At 39.9% G+C, this 23124-nt stretch overlaps 2 protein-coding genes across 3 annotated transcripts in view; one reads left to right on the forward strand and one right to left on the reverse strand.

Moving 5' to 3' along the window:
- Positions 1-2334: 2334 nt before the first annotated feature.
- Positions 2335-15154, reverse strand: gpib (glucose-6-phosphate isomerase b). Its single transcript, XM_030758916.1, has 18 exons — positions 14962-15154; positions 14667-14757; positions 14377-14445; positions 14033-14152; positions 13784-13867; positions 13528-13674; positions 11287-11358; positions 11157-11201; positions 11009-11062; positions 10227-10287; positions 9694-9737; positions 9406-9558; positions 8986-9115; positions 8170-8246; positions 5033-5161; positions 3818-3893; positions 3157-3223; positions 2335-2800 (listed from the first exon to the last, which is right to left on the reverse strand). The coding sequence occupies exons 1-18, from the start codon at positions 15078-15080 to the stop codon at positions 2677-2679; spliced, it is 1662 nt and encodes a 553-aa protein (XP_030614776.1). The 5' UTR covers positions 15081-15154; the 3' UTR covers positions 2335-2676.
- A 1393-nt stretch (positions 15155-16547) lies between these two features.
- Positions 16548-23124, forward strand: part of garre1 (granule associated Rac and RHOG effector 1) — a 45257-nt gene continuing 38680 nt past the window's right edge. The window contains exon 1 of one of the 2 annotated variants that reach the window (XM_030758896.1): positions 16548-16625. The gene's annotated coding sequence lies outside the window, so the exon portion shown is untranslated. Of the gene's footprint in view, positions 16626-17085; positions 17171-23124 lie in introns of those variants that run through there. The other variant, XM_030758903.1, reaches the window with a different exon arrangement.

The following is a 23124-nucleotide window of genomic DNA, read 5'->3' on the forward strand; positions in this document are numbered from 1 at the left end:
GGAAAGAAAAATGACCAACAGGCCAAAGCAATAGAGTATGAAGTGGAATGTGAGGGTGTGCAGCGGCATTGTTCAACAAAAATCTCAAGAACGCACACAGATCCTGTTTAATGCTTTCACGCTGCAACATGATTCCACTCTCCAGTGAACCAAGCCCGGCCCTGTTATTTCTTCATCTTGACTTGCTTTAGTTTATTTTAATTCTGCCTCATATATTAGCCTGCTTTAAGTAATAGTACATAACACTGAGTAACTCAGAAGTACTGGTGGGTCCGGATATCTGTGGATGCAGGTGCAAACAGGCAGAAGCAGTCTTTTCATAGGTGTGGCCACACTAGGACTGTTTCACAAGGATGGTAGTTTCTTCTTTTGAAATTGCTGTTGACCAAATAGCACATTTTTCTGGTAAATTGCTATTATTTGCTTGTATGGGTGGTTGCTATGTTCAAGCAGCCAAGCACGTTGCTATGTTCACCCATTCATTTGAATGTTCACCCATTCATATTAATGGGTGATTATGTAACCCTCAGTTGATTAAAAAAAGTTATTCTATTTTTACATTGCTGATGAAACCCATAAGCTGGTTGTGCTGTTAAAAGGTAAAATTATTATTCATAGGTCATCCTTAGTTTTTCCCTCTTCCTTTCTACTTTTTGAAGTTTAATCCCACTGTGTCACTGTTTTTGCTTATTTGCATGCTCTCTTTCAGGTTATTTCCTGTTTTATTTTGAAGGTGAGTTCCTCATGTGGCTTTCTGTTTTTACTTCCCTCCTTTGTTCTCTTCCCCATCCTCTTAGTGTCTGATTGAGTTCACGTGTACCTTATTACCCATCTCCTTCTGGTAATTAATTATTCTGTATTTATTCTTTTGATTTTGTCCCGTCTTTTCTGTTACGACCACGCTCAACAGCCATAACATAAAGTGGAGATTCACACCAAAGTTTGCAGAAACATCCATCCTATCCATTCTCTTCCGCTTATCCTGTTCAGGGTTGCTTACTTAATAACCTCAGTTAAAAATTACGACCCAGAGAGTATGAAGGTGAGAGGCGGCATCTCCCCCCAAGCCAACCTCAGGCATGCCTTTATCCACACCTTGTCAGGCGTACACAGTTGGCAGTTGGTAACCCTTGGTAATACCCAGAGACTCTTGCACTGCCACCTCAAGGTGAGTAGGGGTTGCACAGGGGTGTAACACTTCTCACTTCTGCTCCAGTACGTCTGCTATTTTTTAAATTTATTTATTTTGCTTTTTGTATTTTATTAGTTCACTGGATTTTCTTGTCTCAGTATACCGTGTTGCAGTTTCCTGTTTTTTTCCATCAACCTGCCAGTCCCTGCTCTCTTCCTGTGAACATTTCTTAATGAACCTTGATGAAGTAACTCTAGAAAAAAAAAAAAAGTATTTAATGGCTGCAACTCCACCTACATAAGTATGAGCCTCACCACCATGATGTGGCCATGGCTCTGCCCCAGCATCCAGGACTCAGCTGAGAGTCCTCTAAGGATGCGTTTTTGGTCCAAAAGGTGACACCATTTACAAAAATACTCTAAAAACGATCATTTTCTTTCTAGCTATGAGTAGAAAATGTGCTCTTGTTGGACTCATTTCACTGATAATTCACAAGAAGCAGGAATTCTCTCCTCAGACAAACTCACTTTCTTCTGTATCGTGTTTCAGAGCTGGAGATAAAAAGCACAAGTTAGATTTGAAGTACTGTATTGTTGCCTGGCAACAGGACTGAAAACCCAGCAGTGTCTGGGGGTCTTGGTTTCTTTTTTAACTTTCTGTTTGTCCTCACACACACTCTGTAATTGTACCCGGCAGTGGGTTTAAAGTGAAGGAAACACCGTGAAATATATTTAAGGCTGAGGCTGTTTAGTGGTTCTCACAGTACTTAACACCATCATAATTTATTAGGCAGCTAGTTGTCTATCATACAAGTATTAGATGTGATTTTTTCCATTTGTAGGGAGAACTTTACAAGCGGACTTTGGCATGTGTTTCCAAAACAACCAGCAAATTCAGTTATGGTCTAATATAGTGTTCATGAGGAGTGGCTTGCAGTCCAGATGCTGTTTAGTCCAGCTGTTTGTTTTTCTCTCTAAGCTAAATGGATGCTGTGGAGTCTGGGGATTTGTGGGGAGGAACACTGCAGATGGACTGACTTTTGACCCTTTGTTCCACTGAATAACTGGGTGATTACTGGATGGCTGATTTGCTCCCAGCAAATAAATCCTGCACTCTGATGCCATCTAGTGGTGAGCTGCTTTCTAGCGTTTCACTCTCCCTCATCATTACACACATAGAAGAATACAGAGCAGATGCTGAAATGTTTGCATATCTGATATTTTTCCTATCAGAGTTTCGCTGAATAGTGTGAGGATTTTTATTTCAGGAGCAAATTTTCTTTTAGACACAGAGTGAGAGCACGCTTTGCTCCGCCTGTCACAACAATCTAATACAAATAGCTTTTCCACTCACATTGGTAAACGAATAAACATGGAAACGACAGTCACGATATTCATAATGCGGGAACAAACACATAGAGTGCTTCAGCTCGACTGCGTGGGAGTGACCAGCTGCCGCTGCGAGACTCCTGTCCACGCAGCTCCTGAGCTGATGAGATAGATAATGCGGCGGAGTCAGTGGGGAGGTTATTGAGGTCACTCAGCTCAGGCAAAATTCTTCTTGAGGAAGTTGATAAGTCCATTGGTGGAGGAGTCGTGGGAGTGGACCTCAGCTGTGTCCTTGAGCTCAGGCTCGATCTTCTTGGCGAGCTGTTTGCCCAGTTCCACTCTAATGATGTGGTGGGTGAGCAGAGAAGACACAAACACAAATGAGATGATGGGGTTCAGTCATGTGTTAATGCATTTTGAAAAATCAGTAGAAATATATATATATATATCGCTTGATTATTTGTGCACAGTAGCCCCTGGTGTGCAGAGGGAGAGGAGCTAAAACTACTTGTTTCAGACAGGGGATGAACTGAAGGGCTGCACCAAGGCTTGGTTTATGATAAATAAGGATTATTCTGACTGTGAATCACGCAAAGCTACTCTAGCAGAGTCCAAAAATAAAGGTGCGGCACTGGGAACGAGCATAAAAGATCCATTTTAAGGAAGAAACTTGTGTGTTGAAAGAAATAGACTCACCCCCACTGGTCAAAGCTGTTAATCTCCCACATCATTCCCTGAACAAAGATCTTGTGCTCATACATTGCTGCAAAAATGGACGGAGTAATCATGAATACAACAAAAGAAATAGAAACAAAGAAAGTGTTTGTTTTTAATTAAATTGAATTTCTGAGGCATCACAATAGAACTGTTCACGATAAAACCTGCTCGCTTAGTTTGGCATCACAGGTACAAACACACCGACTGTTACCATGCAACAGTGTGCAGCGTCCTGACTGAACCTCAGCTGGAAATTGCAGCTCTTTGGCTGTTTCAGGAATTTCCCACTGTGTGATCATTACTGCTGCTGTCTCATGTTTCAGACTAATTTATCGTTATCATTTATTGTTGTGCAGTGCCGGGTAATTCAGCTCAGATATGAAAGGATTGCACTTCACTAAATAAAACAGCAGAAATTATTTTATAATGTGAGATTCAAATACAATTGAGTGGTAAGATAATGGAACGTGTAGCAACATTAAACTGACTAAAACCATGTTTAACAGGACAATAAACATCCAAAAGAAATTGTAATTGGTATGTTACCAGTAATAAAATCAACGTAGCAACAAAAATTGTCCACAGTCTCTCAGATTTCATTTTAACATCAGGAAGTCATGAAACATGTTTTTGTGCTTACCTATGAGTGCTCCAAGTGTATATGGAGTCAGTTTCTTGAAGATGATTGAGTTGGTTGGTCTGTTTCCCTGGAATACCTGGATTGATCAAATAGAAATATTTGAGAATACAGTCCATTCTTTTGCACAAATGCTCATAACAATGCTTGTATTGCTATGTCCACACATGTCACTGGAGGGCACCCTGCCCTTCACACCAGATATTCACGAACTGTTTTCTGGGCTAACTCTGGTTAGTCGTGACCTTTTAAAAGAACTGATTTGGCTGAAAAGTGGCAGGTGAAAAGATCCCTTTGTGTAGTTATTCCAAAGACTTGAATTTAACCTAATTTGAACAATTTACTAATTCACATTTAGACACAGATGTATAAAAGATAAATGTACTTAGCTGTCAAGACTAAAATCAAATGGTAAAGATGGGTTCAAAACTGAGTCATTCCAATTGAAATACCTGCCACATGACCATCTCATGTTCGAGTTTGACACATGTGGATTAGATGCAGTTAAGTCTGGTTTTGTTTTGTGAAGTTAACATACTGGTTTCTGGAGAGTTAAAATTGATCCTCTCCACAGGCTAGGGTGTATGCCGGTCTCTCATAATAAAAAGGGTCAGGGTTTGAATCTGCTGGCTGTCTGAGGAGTTTGCGGATCTACTTAAACAATTTCTGAGACAGAGTACTCTTTGGAAGTGATACATATAAGCTAAAACATCAAAGAAGTCACTCTCTTTTTCAAATAAAGTCAATAAATGTCTTTATTTCCATAGCATGGTCACAGTTAACCTTATAAAGCTCTGGTGCATTCTAGCATACAGGCCTTCAGCAAGCCTCCGGGCTTATTTGAAAAAGAGAGTGCCTTGGAGTTCTTTGATGTTTTAGAGTTTGCAAATGTAATGAAGTGAAAAGGTGTATTTTCAGTCTGCAGCCAAATTTAAACATAGAAAGATGTCTGTTTTTTTTTTGTTTTTTTTTTTAGATCTCTTTTCACTTTTCAAACAAGCATCTAACACATTTGTCTTCAACATCTCTTCACAGAGTTTTTACTAGGTGGGTCTCTCCAACCTGCTGTCTGCACCAAGTAGCAATTTGCTTTGTACAGGCAACATGAGAGGGGAGTCTCCTCTCGAGTTCCGGTTTCAGTTTGTCGTTGTTACATACTATGAGCAGTGCAGCAGGTTCATTTTCTCTGATAAGGCAGTCTCTCTTTATTCCACTTACTTTGTGTGGTAGGATTTTCTCCAGAGCCTCCCCACTCAGGCTGCTTGCTTCCAGCTCCTTCTTGGCCTCCTCAGTGGTCTTACCCTTCATCAGAGCTTCTGTCTGAGCCAGGAAATTGGCCAATAGGATCTACAGTCAGTTGAAACACATAGTTTTAAATACAGTGTGTTGTATGTCCTGCAGGATTAATATACTGACAAGTAACAGTCTCTGGAACTCAGCACCATTCTTCTAAAAGATACCCGCTCATTTTTGGGACACATCAGCCCCAAATCTCCTGAAGTTTCAGCTGGGTTGAGATCTGTGAACTGTACAAGCATTTGTCCTGCTTATAAAATGATTGAATGAGTGAGTTGGTTTGCACTGACTCTTTTCTCTAGGGACATCAGTGGAATCGAGCCCATCCATCCATCCATTTTCTTCCACTTATCCTGTTCAGGGTCGCGGGGGGGCGGGAGCCTATCCCAGCTGCCATAGGGTGAAAGGCAGGGTACACCCTGAACAGGTCGCCAGCCTAACACAGAGAGACAAACAACCTTTCACACTCACACCTATGGGCAATTTAGAGTGGCCAATTAACCTAACCCCAGTAAGTGCATGTCTTTGGACTGTGGGAGGAAACTGGGGTACCTGGAGGAAACCCACACAGGCACGGGGAGAACATGCAAACTCCACACAGAGAGAGAGGGAGAGACCTGGGCCAAGGTGGAATCAAACCCAAACCTTCTAGATGTTATTCTAACTGTGAGGCAGCAGTGCTAACCACTGTGCCACTGTGCTGCCGGAATCGAGCCATGTTATAAAAATGCCCCCACAGCATAAAAGAGCCAGCAGATCCCCTTACTGCTGAGATCAAGAGTTCCTTTAATTTGTCACCCATCTGTATAGGAGGCAGTTTATTTCAGTGTCTTCTAACATATGTTGGCATAACCTGGATTGACCATTATGAGAAGCAGATAATAAATTGAGGCTCACTGTCCTTCACCTCAGCTCCTTCTTGAAGTATAAGAAAGTTTTCAAACCTTTTTTCTGTACACGCTTAATGCTCAGGATTCATTAGAGGTTGCAAGACGTACTTCAGGATCTGGCTGTAACATTCTGCTGTTCTCATGTTCTGCTGCACAGGAGAAAGCCGTCTTCTACATTCTCACGACAAGACATTTTTCAAGAAATTTTCATGGACTGCTTGTCTGGAACACCCAGACATTTCCCAGTGGTCTCAACAGTCAACATGACAGCAATAATATAACAGCAAAGACTGAGTTCACAGACTCTCTCACTCTTACAGCACTGAATACTCTCCAATGTCTGGAGAATCAGTCAGTCAGTCAGTCAGAATACTTTATTGATCCCAAAGGGAAATTACTACTGTTACAGCTGCAACCGTTTTATTTAAACGAGTAAACCTAAAACACAATAACATACACTAAAGGCATAAAAGTATAAAGACTAAAGAGAAATTTTGACTATATACACATCTAAATCTATACACATATGAGAATTGTGAGTGCAAACATTTTTAAATAGGTGTCATTATATATATATGCACAGTCCTTTTTTGTACAATGTATAAGTGTATGTACAATGTACAATGTATATAGTGTATGTACAATGTATATGGAAATTTAAACAATTTTATGTACAATTGAATACTGATAAGTGAATGACACTGATGAACCACAATGTCACCTATTAAGGGAGGAGTTATAGAGTCTGATGGCCACAGGTACAAAATGACCTCCTGTGGGGCTCTGTGGTGCATTTTGGTGGGATGAGTCTTGCACTGAATGTGCTCCTGTGTCCCATCACTGTGTTGTAGAGTGGGTGGGAGCCATTGTTCATAATGGCCTGCAGCTTAGACAGCATCCTCCTCTCCGACACTGCCATAAGCGAATCCAGCTCCACTCCCACCACATCACTGGCGTTGTGGATCAGTTTATTGAGTCTGTTGGCGTCTGCCGCCCTCAGTCTGCTGCCCCAGCATGCAACAGCATAGAGGATGGCACTCGCCACCACAGACTCATAGAAGATCCTGAGCATAGTCCGGCAGATGTTGAAGGACCTCAGGCGTCTCAGAAAATAGAGGCGACTTTGGCCCTTCCTGTATAGGGCATCAGTGAGAATGAGGGGCAGGCATGCAGCCTCTCTCAAGCCATGCAGGATGTACCTGCTTTGTTACAGGCAACATTTACAGAAAGGAGACCCTTGCTAAGGATGCAGCAAAATGCTGCGAATGTAAGTGAGCTATACTAGTCAATGTGTTTTTCATACTTTTCATACTTTTGCTTGATGAGTGAATTTAAAAATATTCATTTGAACCTTTGAGTGTGCTCTTTATCTCATTCTCTTATTAAAATATGTAATTGTTTTGTATTTAGATATGTATGTGCTATGACTGGTTTATTCCTAGTGAGTTTTTTTGTAACCCTGCCTTGTATTCAGTATTCAGATATGCTTATTGGTCAGTCCAAGATTTTAGTATTTTGTAATCTGGATAATTTTCCTCTCAAAGGAACACTCTGGCCAAATTATTCTAGTACCCATTACATCACCACACAGGGTTAGCCTGCAATCATAGTAGTGTGGTGGTACAGTATATGGACAAAAGTACTGGATCACCTACATATCATACCTGCCAGGACTGTTCAGCCATGAAGCTCCTGGGGCGCAGTTTTTGTGCTGATGGTAATCCCAGAGATTTAGACAACATTGGTGACTCACTGTATTCTCACTGTATTTCTCAGCATTCTGCGACCCCACTTTGTAACTACACGGTCTGGCATTTCATAACTGAGTTGCTGCGGTTTCTAAATGCTTCCACTTTGCAATAATTGAGTGTGCCAATGCAATAACATTAAGACACACTATTTATTCACCAGATTTATTATTTTTGTTGTTCTCTTTTGGCCTAAAATTTCGATGCATAAATTGTCTTGCAGCTTTGAGGAAAATCCCCACAAAGGTTATATCAGGACATGGGGCTCTCTTGGGAATAATGTGCTGCGACCTTTGGTAGTTTTTATGAATTTTAAATTTGGAGCTCTACCCCTCAGACATACTTCAGATATCACAATATCTGTATAATCCATTCTTCTAAACATTGCTTTAGACAGATACATCTCTAACATCAGTGATACCTTGTGGTGCAGGTTGTCTCTGATCGGATGCTGTGACTGAGCTGGGATCAGGAAGTCACAAGGCACCATTCGAGTTCCTGAAATGAACATGTTGGGCTGCATTAGTGACAAACTTAAACTTAAAATCGTGCTAACCAGATAGCAATATGGACCTTTAGTCCTTTAGTTCACAGATTACATACAGCCCAATTTGATCCTGGACAGGTAACACCTTTCCATTTCTTTACCTGTAATTAAGTACACTGAAGAGTTTCACCTGCACTGAAACCATAATCTCTTAAATGAAAACATGCTTTATCACATTCCCTTGCAATTGTTGTCAGACAACAGAAAGTTATTTGTCTTGTATGCTGAGTAATGAGTGATCCATACAGAAAATACAGGCTCACTAGTCTGAGGTGTCTCAAGTCAAGTAAGTGCAATTTCAATGATATATCTCAGATTTCCACATTGACTGTGTCTACTCATTACATGCAGATTCATTTACAGATCACTGTGGAAAGGCACAAAAAAAAACTACACATGCAGAGATTTTATAACTAAGCAACAATAGTATATTATGTTTTTATGACAGCTCACTAAAAATACTTTCAGCTTTTCAGCAGTGTCCACTCCCATTTAGTGGGCTAATGATGGCATCACCATACCAGAATTAGCAGTTTTTGGGTAATTTTCTTGCTTTGCAAAGCCACCCAGGAGTCCCAGTTGGATATTTCAATGAACTGGCTTTAGTACCCAGACTGCATGTTTGACACCCCTGGAGTAGACGAACACTGACTGAATCAAATGTATGCTGCTGCTCTCAGGTGGAGTTACCTTGGTGGATGAGTTGGTAGAAGGCATGCTGTCCATTGGTTCCAGGCTCTCCCCAGACTATTGGCCCAGTGTGGTAGTTCACACGTGTTCCATGGTTAGTAATGTACTTTCCATTTGACTCCATGTCACCCTAGACAGCAAACACTCTCAGTATACAGTAGATGTATCACTCTTTAAGATTATCAAAACCATTGCATGTATTAAAGTCTGTTTGATGAGAGATGACATAGCTGTCACTGCTTCGCCCCAATGGCATCAATCTAACTTTACCATGCTTATTGAAATGTTGTGCGAAGTCACTTTCTCCTTTGTCATTGTGAGTAATTTTATCTGCGAAACCTTAAATTGTGTTTTGAACCACTTCTTTAACAGTAGTGAGTTTAAGGGGCTTGTGAGCCATGCTGCAGGATAGAGACAGACCTGTTGGAAGTAAGCAGTGAAACGGTGCATGTACTGGTCGTAGGGCAGCATGGCATGGGTCTCAGCGTAGAAAAAGTTGATGTACCAGATTCCCAGCAGAGCCAACAGGACAGGCGCATTCTTATCCAGAGGAGCGGTACGGAAGTGATTGTCCTGTAAAAGCGAGGGTAAACCTCATTTAACTTCATAATTTCTGCATCATTCTTTAGAGAAAAAAATCATACGAGTAATTTTTCAATATCAGGGAGGTGGAGAACTGACACAGACATCTCGTTATGGTGTACTCACCATCCAGTGTGCTCCTGACAGAAGCTTCTCATAGTTGTCAAAGCCTGGAGATCAGATGCACAAGAAAAAATAAGTGATACAGAAGACTTTTCAACAGTGCAAACAGCACCGAGCTGGCTGGCTCACCACTCTCATACTAACTTTAACAACTACTGCATGGATTGCCATAAGTTTTGTATGAACATTTATGATCAGCAGTAGATGAATTCTAATGTTGATTTCTGAGTAGCCCCTTCACATAGTTCACGTGTATGTTTTCATATATGTTTTGGCAATGATTTTAGACAATGCCATAACAAATGCAAATATTGACGTCCCACTCAGGATGGACTCTTAATAACACTGGTGATCCAAGTTTAGTTTAAAGCCCCAGAGAGCTGCCAGGACATCTGTGGGCTCTTAGTTTTGCTACGTATATTATCATAGCATCTTTGATGTTAGAAGTATAATGATAAAATGGAAAAAAAAAATTGCAGGTTTAATGGATGTTGACAAAAATACAGAAATGTGTGTGTGTGTTTTACTGTACATACCAATGTGCAGAGCAATAGCCATTCCAATTGCAGACCACAAAGAGAAACGGCCACCCACCCACTACAAGAGAAAACACAAAAAGTATATCATTTTTGTCCTGTGATTTTAATTATGGAATTAAAATATGCCACATTTTATCTTCATATCTTTGATAAATACTTGCAAAAAATGTATGTTTTGCTCCAGACTTTAATCTTTTCCAAAAGTTATTTTTCTCCCCTTCTCTCTTTGGGACAGAAAATATTATAGACTGGGGTGGGCAATTAATTTCCCCAAGGGGTCACTTAAGAAACTGGGACTGCTGTGGAGGGTTGCGCCACTAAGCTGAATTCAGTTTTGCTCAATATTAATTTTATCTCTTTATAGGATTATTGGTGCAACTCTCCACAACAGTCCCAGTTTCTCATGTGGCCCCCTGGAAAACTAATTGCCCATTCTTGCTGTAGTCTTTATACATGCAACCATTTTCTCCTGACATAAAGGGCATATTATAGCTGTTACCTTTAAAATACCAACAATGTAACTAAATGCAGCTCTCTGACCTTTGATGCAACTCAGCCTTTACAGTAACCTCTGCAAGAGAGAAGGTCACTACCAATAATAACTGAGTCTGAAGAGAGAGGCTTCTGATTACCCGGCAGCTGCTGTTCAGAGTCTGTCCCACCTACTTCACAGGTCAAAAGTCTAGTTTATTTATAGCTGCGGCTCATGGCCCCTGGCACAGTGTGGACATGTAAAAACCTGAATACAGTGTGTGTTTTAAGGCTTGAATGGCACTCACGTCCCAGAACTCAAACATATTCTCCGTGTCGATACCGAAGTCTTTCACTTTGGGCTGAAGGGGAGACAGAAAAACAGGACCATTAGGATTAGGAAATCTAGATGCAGGGAGAATCTTATTAACCCTGATAAAGTTTGTTACAACTTACACCATTGGTGGAAAGAGCCACAAAGTGCTTGGCGACAGCAGCTTTCTGTTAAAACATGATTTATTATTAAGAAAGGCATCATTTTAGTCCAGTACTGAAACAGTGCTGTGCAGGATTGCTGGATGCTCACATCTTTGGCATGTTCAAGGAACCATGCTTTGGCCGACTCAGCATTTGTAATTGTCTCTTGGGTGGTGAATGTCTGCAAAAGGAGAAATACATAGATAATAGTGCAGTAACTTTGTCTGTGCTTCAAGATTTAGCAATAAATATGAGGTAAAACTAAATTTTCTCACTGTTGTGGGATAACTGTGGCATAAAAGTCCTGTCAAAGCTGAAAGGGTGAAAGGCTTTTCTTTGACTCCATTGACTCACTGTATTAATCTCACTTAATGAAAATTTCCATTATAGTTGCAGTCATAGCTGATCACTTTATCACAGGCAGTCACATTTTACATGTTTTAATTAATACATTTAAGTATTTCTTCACTAATAAATTTTTAACCATTAGAGATAAAATTATACACAATTACCTCACAGATGGATCTTTGCGTACAGCTACTTTCGGTACTGCTGATATTTATTTAGACTCTTTCTCTCCAATTGATCTTTTGGAGTTAGCTTCAGTAGTTACTTCCTTCAAGCCATCAACATGTCTTTAGACCCATTCCCACAGTCCTACCACTAATTAAAAGCCCATGGCACGTGGTCAATAAAGAAAGATACACTGATCATATTTAAGTATTAAGATGGCAGTAATCAAACCATTACTTAAAAAGCCACCACTTCACCCAGCTGTCTTAGCTAATTACAGACAATCTCCAACCTCCCTTTTCTCTCAAAAAATTCTTGAGAGAGTGGCTGTAAAACAGCTAACTGATCATCTGCAGAGGAACGGTTTATTTAGTTTCAGAATTCATCACAGTACAGAAACAGTATTAGTGAAGGTTACAAATAATCTTCTGGCCTCATCAGTGGACAGTGGACTCATCTCTGTGCTTGTCCTGTTGGACCTCAGTGCAGCTTTTGATACTGTTGACCATAACATTTTATTACAGCGATTAGAGCATGCCATAAGTATTAAAGGTACTTAAATCATATTTATCTAATAGACTCCAATTTGTTCATGTAAATGGGGAGTCTTCTTCACACACTAAGGTTAATTATGGAGTTCCACAGGGTTCTGTGCTGGGATCAATTCTATTTATGCTATACATGCTTCCCTTAGGCAGTATTATTAGAAAACATTGCATACATTTCATACGTTTTCACTGTTATGCAGATGGTACCCAGCTGTTCATAAAACCAGATGACACACATTAAAGTTAAACTGCAGGAATGTCTGGATGACCTCTGATTTCCTGCTTCTAAATTCAGACAAAACTGAAGTTATTGTACTCGGCCCTACAAACCTTAGAAACATGGATGACATTACCTTGGCCTCCAGTAACACTGTGAGAAACCTTGGAGTCATTTTTGACCAGGATATGCCCTTCAGTGTATATATTAAACAAATATGTAGGACTGCTTTTTTGCATTTGCTCAAATGCAAAAAAGTAGTCCTCTAAAATGAGAAAGATCCTGTCTCAGAGTGACACTGAAAAGCTAATTCATGCATTTATTACTTCTAGACTGGATTATTGTAATTCATTATTATCAGGCTGTTCTAAAAGCTCCCTGAAAAGCCTTCAGCTGATACAAAATGCTGCAATGAGAGTACTGACAGGGACTAAAAAGAAAGAGCAGATTTCTCCCATATTGGCTTCTCTTCATTGGCTCCCTGTTAAATCCAGGAAAAAAAATCCTTCTTACATACAAGGTCTTGAATAATCAGGCCAGATCTTATCTTAAAGATCTCATAGTACCGTATCACCCCAATAGAGCGCTTCACTCTCAGACTGCTGGCTTACTTGTGGTTCCTAGGATACTTAAGAGTAGAATGGGAGGCAGATCCTTCAGCTTTCAGGCCCCTCTTCTGTGGAACCAGCTCCCAGTTTGAATTTGGGAGACAGACATCCTCTCTATTTTAAGGATTAGTCTTAAAACCTTCCTTTTTGATCAAGCTTATAGTTAGACTGGCTCTCTTCCACAGCATGTCTTTTGTCCTGTCTCTTTCCCCTCACACCCAATCTGCCCCTCCCTGAGCCTGCCTCTGCCAGAGGTTTCTTCCTGTTAAAAGGGAGTTTTTCCATCCTGCTGTCGCCAAGCGCTTGCTCATAGGTGGTTGTTTTCACTTTACAATGTAAACTGCCTTGAGACGACTGTTTGTTGTGATTTTATACACTCTATAAATAAAATTTAACTGAATTGAATTGAGATGGCTGTTTCCTTCATATGTAACCTATTCCTCATCTCTTTACGAACAATCTACCTTGGATGCAATAATGAAGAGGGTTGTCTCAGCATTGAGCTGTGCCAGGGTTTTGGCGATGTGGGTTCCATCAATATTGGACACAAACCACACACGAGGTCCATCCTTTGAGTATGGCTTCAGGGCTTCAGTCACCATCAGGGGGCCCTACAGGTCATAGCAAACATATTCAGAAATGAAAAAGCACTCCCTATTTGTATTTATAAAACAAAAACTGCAGATAAGATTAACAGATCTTGCCAGAAAATATACGTACAAGATCGGATCCTCCAATTCCAACATTAACAACATCAGTGATGGCCTTTCCTGTATAGCCCTTCCACTCACCGCTGCGAACTTTCTGAAACACATCATTATAAATATTATCTATGTGGGTCTATAAACTGCTGACAGCTGCATCAAAAATTAATGAGCAGGGCTACAAAACTGAGATAGTGAATTGTTCAAACTGCAGTGTTGCAAAGCTTTTGTTGTGATTTTTTGCCTTGCTATTGGTTTAACTCACATGACAGAAACCCTTCATTTTCTCCAGAACCTTATTAACGTCTGGCATTACATCCTTGCCATCGACCATGATGGGAGTGTTGGAACGGTTCCTCAGAGCCACATGGAGCACAGCGCGGCCCTTCATTTCCACAGCACCAGGAGACAAATGTTAATACACACAGACACTTGCAATCAGCATTGTTGCATGGGGTATTTTTCTGCTGGCTGCTTACACTCCTTGTGAAAGAGGAGTAATGTTATTTTTTTGTTGTTGTTTTTTTTACTTGGATTGACTGTATTCAGTGATAATTTTTGAAATAAAAGCAAGAGTGACTGAAGTTATGGCTAATCAACAATGAGCACCTCAGTGAAGTTGATCTTCTCTCCAGTAAACATTCTCTCTCTGGCAGCCTCAATGCCTCTTGACTTGGCCTAAAGAAAAAATAAATATTAGTGCCATGTCAGTAATAGTTTGGAATCTTTCAAACTGATGATCAGTCCTTCAAAGAAACACAATTTAAGTGAAGATGGAGATTGAATCTGATGAACAGATCCCCACTTGCTGCTTGATGGAGGGACTGATTAGCTGATTGTTTGGGAATTATAATGAGCATGTCAAAGGCCACAGATCATTCAGATGGAAATTAAATTACCAGGTCAACCAACAATTTCATGACATCCTCTGTGATGAGATTTTTGGAGTAATCCAGAAGAATATCTCCATCCTCAGTTTTCAGTGTGAGGCTGTTGGAGATAAGATGGGGACATTTTCTGAGTATCAGTATCCAAACAAAAAGTATTACTGTCATTGTGTGGAGGTTTGATGTGTATGTAATGAAGCCATGCAGATAACTGTTATGTGAACATATTTGCCAACAGTAGATTGAACAAAATGAACACTAACTACATGCATTCTGTTCTGTGCAAATGTTTTAAAAGGATGTATACCTGAGCTTGTTGAATCTTTCCTTGTCAGCCTCAAACATGTGCCTCATGTTGAGGCCCAGGGCGTGGGCTGTGTACCACTCCTGCAGCTTTTGAAAGTTGGGGTCCTGAGTGAGTCCCATGCTGTCCAGAGAGGGGGGCTTGCTGTGCTCCACTGTGCTCAACTGTCCTTGCTGAGTGTGACCAAGCAGGTCAGAGGGAAAGCTTTTTGAAGGGCACCCAGTCCAGATCTAAACTTGCCCCTCCTACAAGAGACACATAATATCCACAGTCTGAGCATGTCACACTTCCCCACTGTTCTGCAGGGTTACAGAGCATGTAGTTCACTGTCACCCACAGACGATCACACAGGCCAGGCAGTGTATTATGCCTTTCATTATATCATTATATTCTATTTTGTACTGTTACACTAGTGGATATTCATATTGAACATGGCCAAAGTTTCAAATAATAAAGTCAGTGAATTACATATTCACTGTGAGCTTCCATTTTCAGACACATTTCTTTTCACTTGGATCTGTAAAATGTCAGTGAGAGTGGACATCCCTAATATGGTCATGTCAGGCACACAGCTCTGGCTATGAGTAGAGCAGCCCCATCCACCTTCCCCTCACAAGCCAATCAGAAAAAAAGGGAATGTGGTCTTAAAATAAAGAGAGGTTAAAACCAAGTATAAATTGAGGGGTTGCATCAATTCCCAAGGTAAATAAGGATTACAGAAACTTTGAACAATACTAAGCTACTCTAGAGTCCAATAATAAAAACGTGAAGCTGGAAGTGAACATAACAGGCCACGTTTTTTGTAAAATCAGTTTTTATTTTAGGATAAATTGCTAAATTAACTGGGGCCTAAGTTTTTCTTGTCTTTTAAGGTGTGAAAAGTAATCTTATACCCAAACCTGCACTTTAATATGTTGCACTGAAATCCATAAACAAGCACATTGTCTTGTGGCTTCTCTTTAATTATCAAATTGTAAAAACTGAAACCCTTTCAGAGCCCCTGCAGTTCAAGATCAAGTGTGGGCTGTATCCTTTAAAAACTGTGCAGGTGTCTGGCACCTGGAGAGGTTACAAAAGACAAATATGATGCTGCTCACGTTTATCGTCTCATGTGAGCAGTTTGTGGACCTTGGCACCCCCAAGTGTTCATTTTTTTAAACACGAAGCATAGGTTGTAATATTCTCTAACACACATTAGAGGGCGAGAAAACCTTAGCAAGCAGCATATATGTGTTGCGTGGGTTTTATTTTTATTTTTTAGCTTTATTCATTTTAGTTGCAAACTTCTACACTTGAAGGAAAAGCTATAATGTCATTTTTGTTAGCTCACTATGTGTATACTCTTTCACTTGAATAAGCAGGTTTCCCTGCTTTCTTAATCATGAGGTTTGATCCCTACCATATTTAATCTTACGGTCTGCCTTTTAGAAATGATAAGAAACACAATTGAAATGTAAGGTTTGTAAAATAAATAAAACAGTAAGATAACATAATGTGATTTTTAAACAAGGGTTAGGACTGTATGAAGACCAAAATCTAGTTACATATTAGCTCTGCGACGGTTTTATTGTGAAAGTCTCAGCGGAAGTGTGAGTTTATTGATCTGGTATTGACGGTGGTCACACAGACAGGGAATTCGCTGTCAAGAGGGTGGATGCCTAGAGCTGGTAAGCGGTGCTTTGATTAACTTAACGCGTACTGTAACATTTTTCTTGTGTTCCACCGGAGCTTGTTTCGTCTTGGCCGAGGTAGCCCCGGCTGTTGTAAGCATATGGCGGAGCAGCATAAGTTAGCTGGTGCTTTCTAGCAGCGCTTACAATCGTGTCGCAGAGAGCTAGCTGGGTAGCTAACGCTAGCTCGCCTAGCTATGTAGCTAGCCTGATTAGTACAGATGCGTCCATTATCGGACGCACCTTAATGTGACGTGCATATTTTTGTTAGTCGTCACAACTGAAAAATCGCAACCCCATAACCGCTGGTGTGTTTCCAGGGAGCGCTACAATATTACATGACATATTTGTCCAGCTGCACACTGGTATGTACACAAGCCCGGTTTCATGTGTGCTGATGAAGCGCATCCGCCTAGGCTAACGAAGGAGGAGCGGTTGGTTGGCGCTGTCGTTTGTTTCTGTTAACTCTGCCCCGTGTTTATATCTGAGGACGACGCTTCAGCTTTGATCAGCGTCTTGACACTCTTACGTGCGAGAATGAGGTAATAAGCTTTAGCAGCCACCTGGTTTGACTGCGTGTCCGATAACGGACCTGGCCGTTCTCGGTTTGAAGTTACGCGCTGCAGTCGGTAATCATTCACCGCACAAAGATGGAATGCAGGCTAACCTTAGAGACAAGCTGGCGACGCGGACGTTATTTACGGTTCCTGTGACGATATGCTTGTTGCTGTACTCCGGCTTGCTAGCTAGCAAACGAGCGAGAGACTGCTTCTGTGGGGCAGGGGTTTGGGTGTCAAAGACTGGGGAAAGCAGGAGAGCCAGCGTGGTTGCTGGCTGGGCACCCACCGGCGGTGGCATTTTCCCGTCACTCGCTTTTCCAGCGTTTGGCGTGTTGATGTCGCGAAAGCCTTTTCGGCGATACCGCATTTAGGGCGTTAAAAGGCCATATTAATAGCTGCGACAGAGTGCTCCCATGACTTGGGCCATGTCATCCCGGAGAGTTTCGATGAAACCGGCTAACTGCGCTTGCGGTGACAATGTTACATCTTCCTGCTAAATAGTGATCGCGTTTGATAATAATCTCCTTGCAAAACTATCGAGTTAGTTTTCTTACCTGCTGGGGTTTCGAGATTAAGTGACAAACTGTTGTAATAATAGCCCTAGAATAACTGTGCTGTGTTTAATAACACGCAGAGAGCAACAGTACTGCTATAGAGGTGTTGAAATCATATCCTCAGACATGCATATGGTGCTATTATGGTGATTGAATCTCGACTCCAGGACTACATTAATTTCTATGTAGTGACGTTAAAGAATTGTACTATAAGCACAGCAGAAACTTGCACAACCTCATTGATGTTGGTGTCTTTGTATAGTCTCTGCAGTACAGAGGAGATGTGTGGAGTTGCATTAATTAATAACGTTGCCCCACTTCTTTGGAGGGGTGTAGGCATCTACAGTCTAGCCTGATGTCTTTTGAGATTGTGTGGATGTGCTTTCAATGAAAGTAGAAGCTGTCCCTAGTATGTGATCGTATCTTGGACTACGATATTGCTTATGATTTGAGATGTCTGTGCACTGATTGGTTATTCATACCTGCAAGCTCTGTCATAAGCAGCCACTCTAATGATGGCTGATGAAATTGCTGACATTACACGATTAATATTGTCCTGCTTATTAGGTAATAGGGCTATGCAGTTAATTGAATTTTAATTGCAGTTTATGACTTCCAACAAGATGGAAGTCATAAATTAAACAAGATAATTGAGATAAAATCCAGTTTAATGTTCTTGTTTCATCTTTCAGCAGTCTAAATTAATTCCCCATCAAACTGTGGTAGGTTTAGTTCAGATCAGTTGAATTAAACCTACCATAACTATAATTAAAGTTCATCAACTTAACTTTAAAAAAAAGTTTATTAAAACTACTGTTTTTTGCTTTTGTGTTTTTTTTTGTTTTTGTTTTTTTGTTTTTTTAAGTGGCTTTATTGACCTTAAAGCACAATTTCTTGTAACATGGTGCAAGAGATGGATTAGATTTGAGTTTGCTGCTGTCCAAAGTAAAAATGTTAACATTGAGAAGTCCTGAAAATGTTATGATCTTTTAAACTCTGATTTAAAGGTTTGTTTTTTTTTTTCACTCAGATTAATGCATATTTGTCAGTGGTGTTGAATGGTTTTTACAGTTGTTACATTAAAATTGACATTCATTGGGGCGCCGGGGTGGCTCAGTGGTGTAGCAGACGACCATGTTTGCCGCGAGGCTGAAAGCAGGTTTGCGCAGGTTCGAGTCCCGGCCTGTCACTGTCTTCTGCATGTCTTCCCCATCTCTTCTCCCGCCTTCCTGGCATATCTATACTGTCAATAAAGCCGCTGTGGTCAAAATAATAAAAAATAAATAAATAAATAAAACAAATGGACGTTCATGGTAGGGCTGGGTAATATGGACCAAAAATGATATCTCTATTTTTTTGCTGAATGGCAATATACTATATATATATGTATGTGTGTATCGGTACTTTTTCTTCCCGAAAGGTATAAACAAAAAGGCAATTCTGAGTCAAAGCTACATGTCCCAAATGTCACACGGGAACTTTTATTAACGTTCAGCTGTAGATGTACATGAGAAATTTCTCAAAAATAAACTATTTACATATTTAAATGATAATGCTCCTTAAATAAATTAATGCATTTTTCCCTAATAACAAAAGACTCACAGCTGTGCTATTAAAATGTAAACAGAAAAGATACAGAGCAAAACTAGCAAAAGGTTGACTTATTCTTCAAAAAGCCAGTCTCCAGTCAAGTAGACTTCACTAAAGTTCTTCCTCCTGTGTTTACTCCTGTACATCTAGTGCTCTGTGCAAATAACAAAACATGTAAACAGACTGACTGAACAAAATTCCATCCTTCAGTCAGCAGGGTTCTAGCCAGCGGTTGATCGCCCGGCACCTTGCTGAGATGCTGTTGCACTGGGCTGAGGACTTCAGCAGTTCTCATAACAGCTAGCAACACGGCTATTAGCATTAGCATCGGTAGGCATGATGGAAAAGATTAGTGCTCCGACCTTTTGTCGGGACTTGTTTGCGGCATTGTCTACAGAATACATCTGACACTTTGAATCTGAAACATCTCCAAATAATTGAGGATTGTTTTAATTTTTACTCACCAACTCCTGTTCAATAATTTCGTGTCTCTTTACTTCTCCGTGCTGTCGCTTCCTGCATGATTTACGGTTGAAGCTGTGTGGGAGAGAGGCGGGGCAGTGTGAAGTTGTGCAGATACAAATTGGGAGAAGAGAAAGGTGAACTTGTGGGTCTACAAGTGTGATTGTAAAGTGACGTTGAGTATATCGATATAAACGATATTGTCTCATCTTATATCTCGTATGAAAATATATCGATATTTCTTAAAAACTTGATATATCGCCCAGTTCTAATTCATGGTAAAGTCAGCACCTTCCTTTTGTGGAATTTTGCATGCTTGTACAACTGTCATTAAACAACCCTGAACCTATGTGTTGACATCTTTCACAGCTGTGTCTCTGTGGAAATACATGCTTTGCACTGCAAAATTCCTGTCTCTGTTTAAACTCACTCCCTTGAATAGCTTATGCGCCTGAATGGTCACCATAGCTGGTGGACTAGTTCTAAGGCTTCAGTTGTTTTCGTTCCTTTATTTGTCGTCAGTGTTTGTCAACATGTGAAACATATGACCAGGAGTGGCATTTGTTTCCTCAGTCAAACAGTAAGTCCGGATGCATGTGTGAGGAAGTCAACAGTCACAAGATTACTGTTTGCGCTTGCCTCGGGTGGGGTGCGGGCACTTTGTAAGCCTGAATGATATTTCCTTAAACAAAGGAGTTTTATAGTGATTCAGTAACGGTGCCAGTTTAGATTTAAAGATGTGTGTCCACTGACAGGGAAGTGGGAGATAAATATTAGGGATTTCTTCATTTTGGGTATTGATTGATTGATTGATTGATTGATTGATTTTTTTTTTTTTACTTGTTTTCATTTGGACCAGATAGATTAATTGAGCTTTTGCATGGTGTTTTGTGTCCACTAAGTTGGGACTTGGTGTGAAATGTAAGTAAAAGTAGATTGCAATGATTTGCGTATAATTTAAGCCCTACATTTAGTTGGAAATGGTTCAAATGCATCATGTCAAATGCTGAAACTGAGAAATGTTATTGGTTATTGAAAAAAAAGTTTTTCTAGGCTCAAAAATGGGCTTTTGTGGGTCACGGCATTTGGAAAAAAAACTCTGAATTTTCAAAATAAAATAACTGACTGTCGTTAAATATTCCCATACCGATGAGTGAGAAGTCTGGTCTACATTGGACAATGTATGAGTCACAGACAAACCTTCAACGAAAACTCAAAAGCTTCACTATTTAGTGTCACCAAGGTCTGTAGTTGAGACTAACAAACTCTGCCTATAGACATATTTGGTCAAAGTGTAACTCCTGGAAATGGCAGAAATTGTGTTAAAATTTCATTTTAAATTCAAAATGGCTCATTTCCTGTTGGGTTTAGGTCAAAGGTCCCCTAGGCTTTTTTGTATGTCTTAGGATGTTCATACATGTTGCTCAAACTGTGGCAGTAGTACACCAATAAAATTTTGTAGGTGGTGTTATAGACAAATTTTGCACCATCCCTGTTTGAGAACCATAAAATATGTAAATTTTCACCAGACCTGAAGGGTGTGCAAAATTTAATGAGTTTTTGAGCATGATTAGGCCCTCAAAAAGGGAATTCATTGTTGTAAATAATAAACAGAACAGATAATTGGGGCCTTGGTGCTTCGATCCCAAATTATAAATTAGATTAAAAGTTAAAGATTATAAATTATAGATTATAAGAGTAACGAGTCCCAGAAAAGCTGTGTTTTGTTAAGATGGGGACTGTGAAAGTGTGGACAAATAGTTCATCAGTTTAGGAAAAACATTTCTCAAAGTAAAGGTACTAACAATTTGGAGACTTCATCATCTGGGCTGCATACTATCATTAAAATGATTCGGAGAATCGTCAGAATAATGGAGTTTATTTTTTGTTCAGGATCCAAGCAAAGAGCAAGTGACCCAGGCATGTGGTAAAAATAATTGTTTTTCCAGTTTTTGTTATTCATCTCCTATGAAGGAAAACAAAGATATGAACCAGACTGTGGTTTTGAAGAATTGTTATACCCTTTGACAAGGCCAAAAACCAATATTGAACAGCTATGATCTTCAGGCCTAGACTTACTTGGTTTTTTAAGTGGTGGATGAACTGCATAAGCTCAGAACTATTGCCAGTGACGTTGGTTGGCTGGTGCATCTGTGAATGCAATTTAAAACTATCACATAGGAAGGAGAAGAGAAAAAAACAAAACAAAAACAAAAAACACACAAAACAATCACAGAAATACCATTACCTCTTCTGGGCCTGAGCCCATTTAAGAAAAGGAAACTGATTTGACAAACTAAAGTCAGAAATTTTCTTTGGAAATCATGAAGAGTGAGGAGAGGGACCTAGCTGGCTTCTTACATGGGCAACATAAGTAATCTATGCTGCCATTTTGGTAGCATTGTAACAGCATGGTTCAGCTGTAAAAGACTCAGGGTACAAATGAGACTAAACTAAAACAATGACAAAGGAGACCCTGAGATTAGCTGTTGAGCAGCCAATTTCATATATTAAGCGAGACTAGGAAAACATTTTGCTTTCAGCACTACAGCAGTTGGTCTCCTTAGTTCCCAGATATGTACAGTGTTGTTAAAAGAAGAGGTGATTTAGTGCAGGGGTAAAAATACTGAAGTGTGGCTGGCATCAAATTTAAAAATATGTGTATGTAAAAATAAAATAATTTATCAGTTTCACCATTTGATATTTTGTCTTTGTACTATTTTGAGTAAAATTTAGGGTTTAATTTTAATTTTGTTTTTATGTACATTTTACAAAGCATCGCAGGAATGTAGAATTGCAATGTTACCCCCTTCCACCTTCTAGCTCCCATGCACTTCCTTACAAATATGTTATTAGTTATTTACGGTTGGTTAGGTTATACCTGGGACTCCTAAATTCCAAAAACAATCAGTGTCTTCATAACATTCAAACCGAAATGCTTTACACTGATACAAGTGCATGTGTATTGGGATTAATAACTACCCAACAGCATTACAGAGATGCCTGCTGAACACTGGCTCAAGTCCAAGATTGGTAAAACCATATTACTCTAAAGTGTACCGATGGGAATACTCCACAATATGTATAGGCAATTAAAATATGGTAAAAATACATTAAAAAAAACAGGGAAAGTTGCCATTGTGTAAATTGTAGTATATTTTTGTTCTGTCAAAAGGTGATAACAATATTGTTCTTTGAAAATTAGTTTGGTTTTTGAAACAGGTCTCTCCTAGATGTGTGTTTTGAGTTTTATTTTGTGCCAGGATTTTCCTTTGGATGCACAAAACTAACAAAACTATTTGCACTATGTGCACCAGGGGGCTGGGGTGT

The sequence above is a fragment of the Archocentrus centrarchus genome, chromosome 3, assembly GCF_007364275.1.
Source record: "Archocentrus centrarchus isolate MPI-CPG fArcCen1 chromosome 3, fArcCen1, whole genome shotgun sequence".
Taxonomy (NCBI): Eukaryota; Metazoa; Chordata; class Actinopteri; order Cichliformes; family Cichlidae; genus Archocentrus; species Archocentrus centrarchus.

What these genes read in the sequence shown, in the direction of transcription:
- gpib (XM_030758916.1), bottom strand. Translation starts at nt 15,080, where the DNA reads ATGGGACTCACTCAGGACCCCAACTTTCAAAAGCTGCAGGAGTGGTAC. An exon ending in TGTCAGGAGCACACTGGATG is followed by an intron (nt 9,559 to 9,693) that starts GTGAGTACACCA and finishes TCGCTTTTACAG; the next exon opens with GACAATCACTTCCGTACCGC. An exon ending in AACAGCTTTGACCAGTGGGG is followed by an intron (nt 2,801 to 3,156) that starts GTGAGTCTATTT and finishes CCACATCATTAG; the next exon opens with AGTGGAACTGGGCAAACAGC.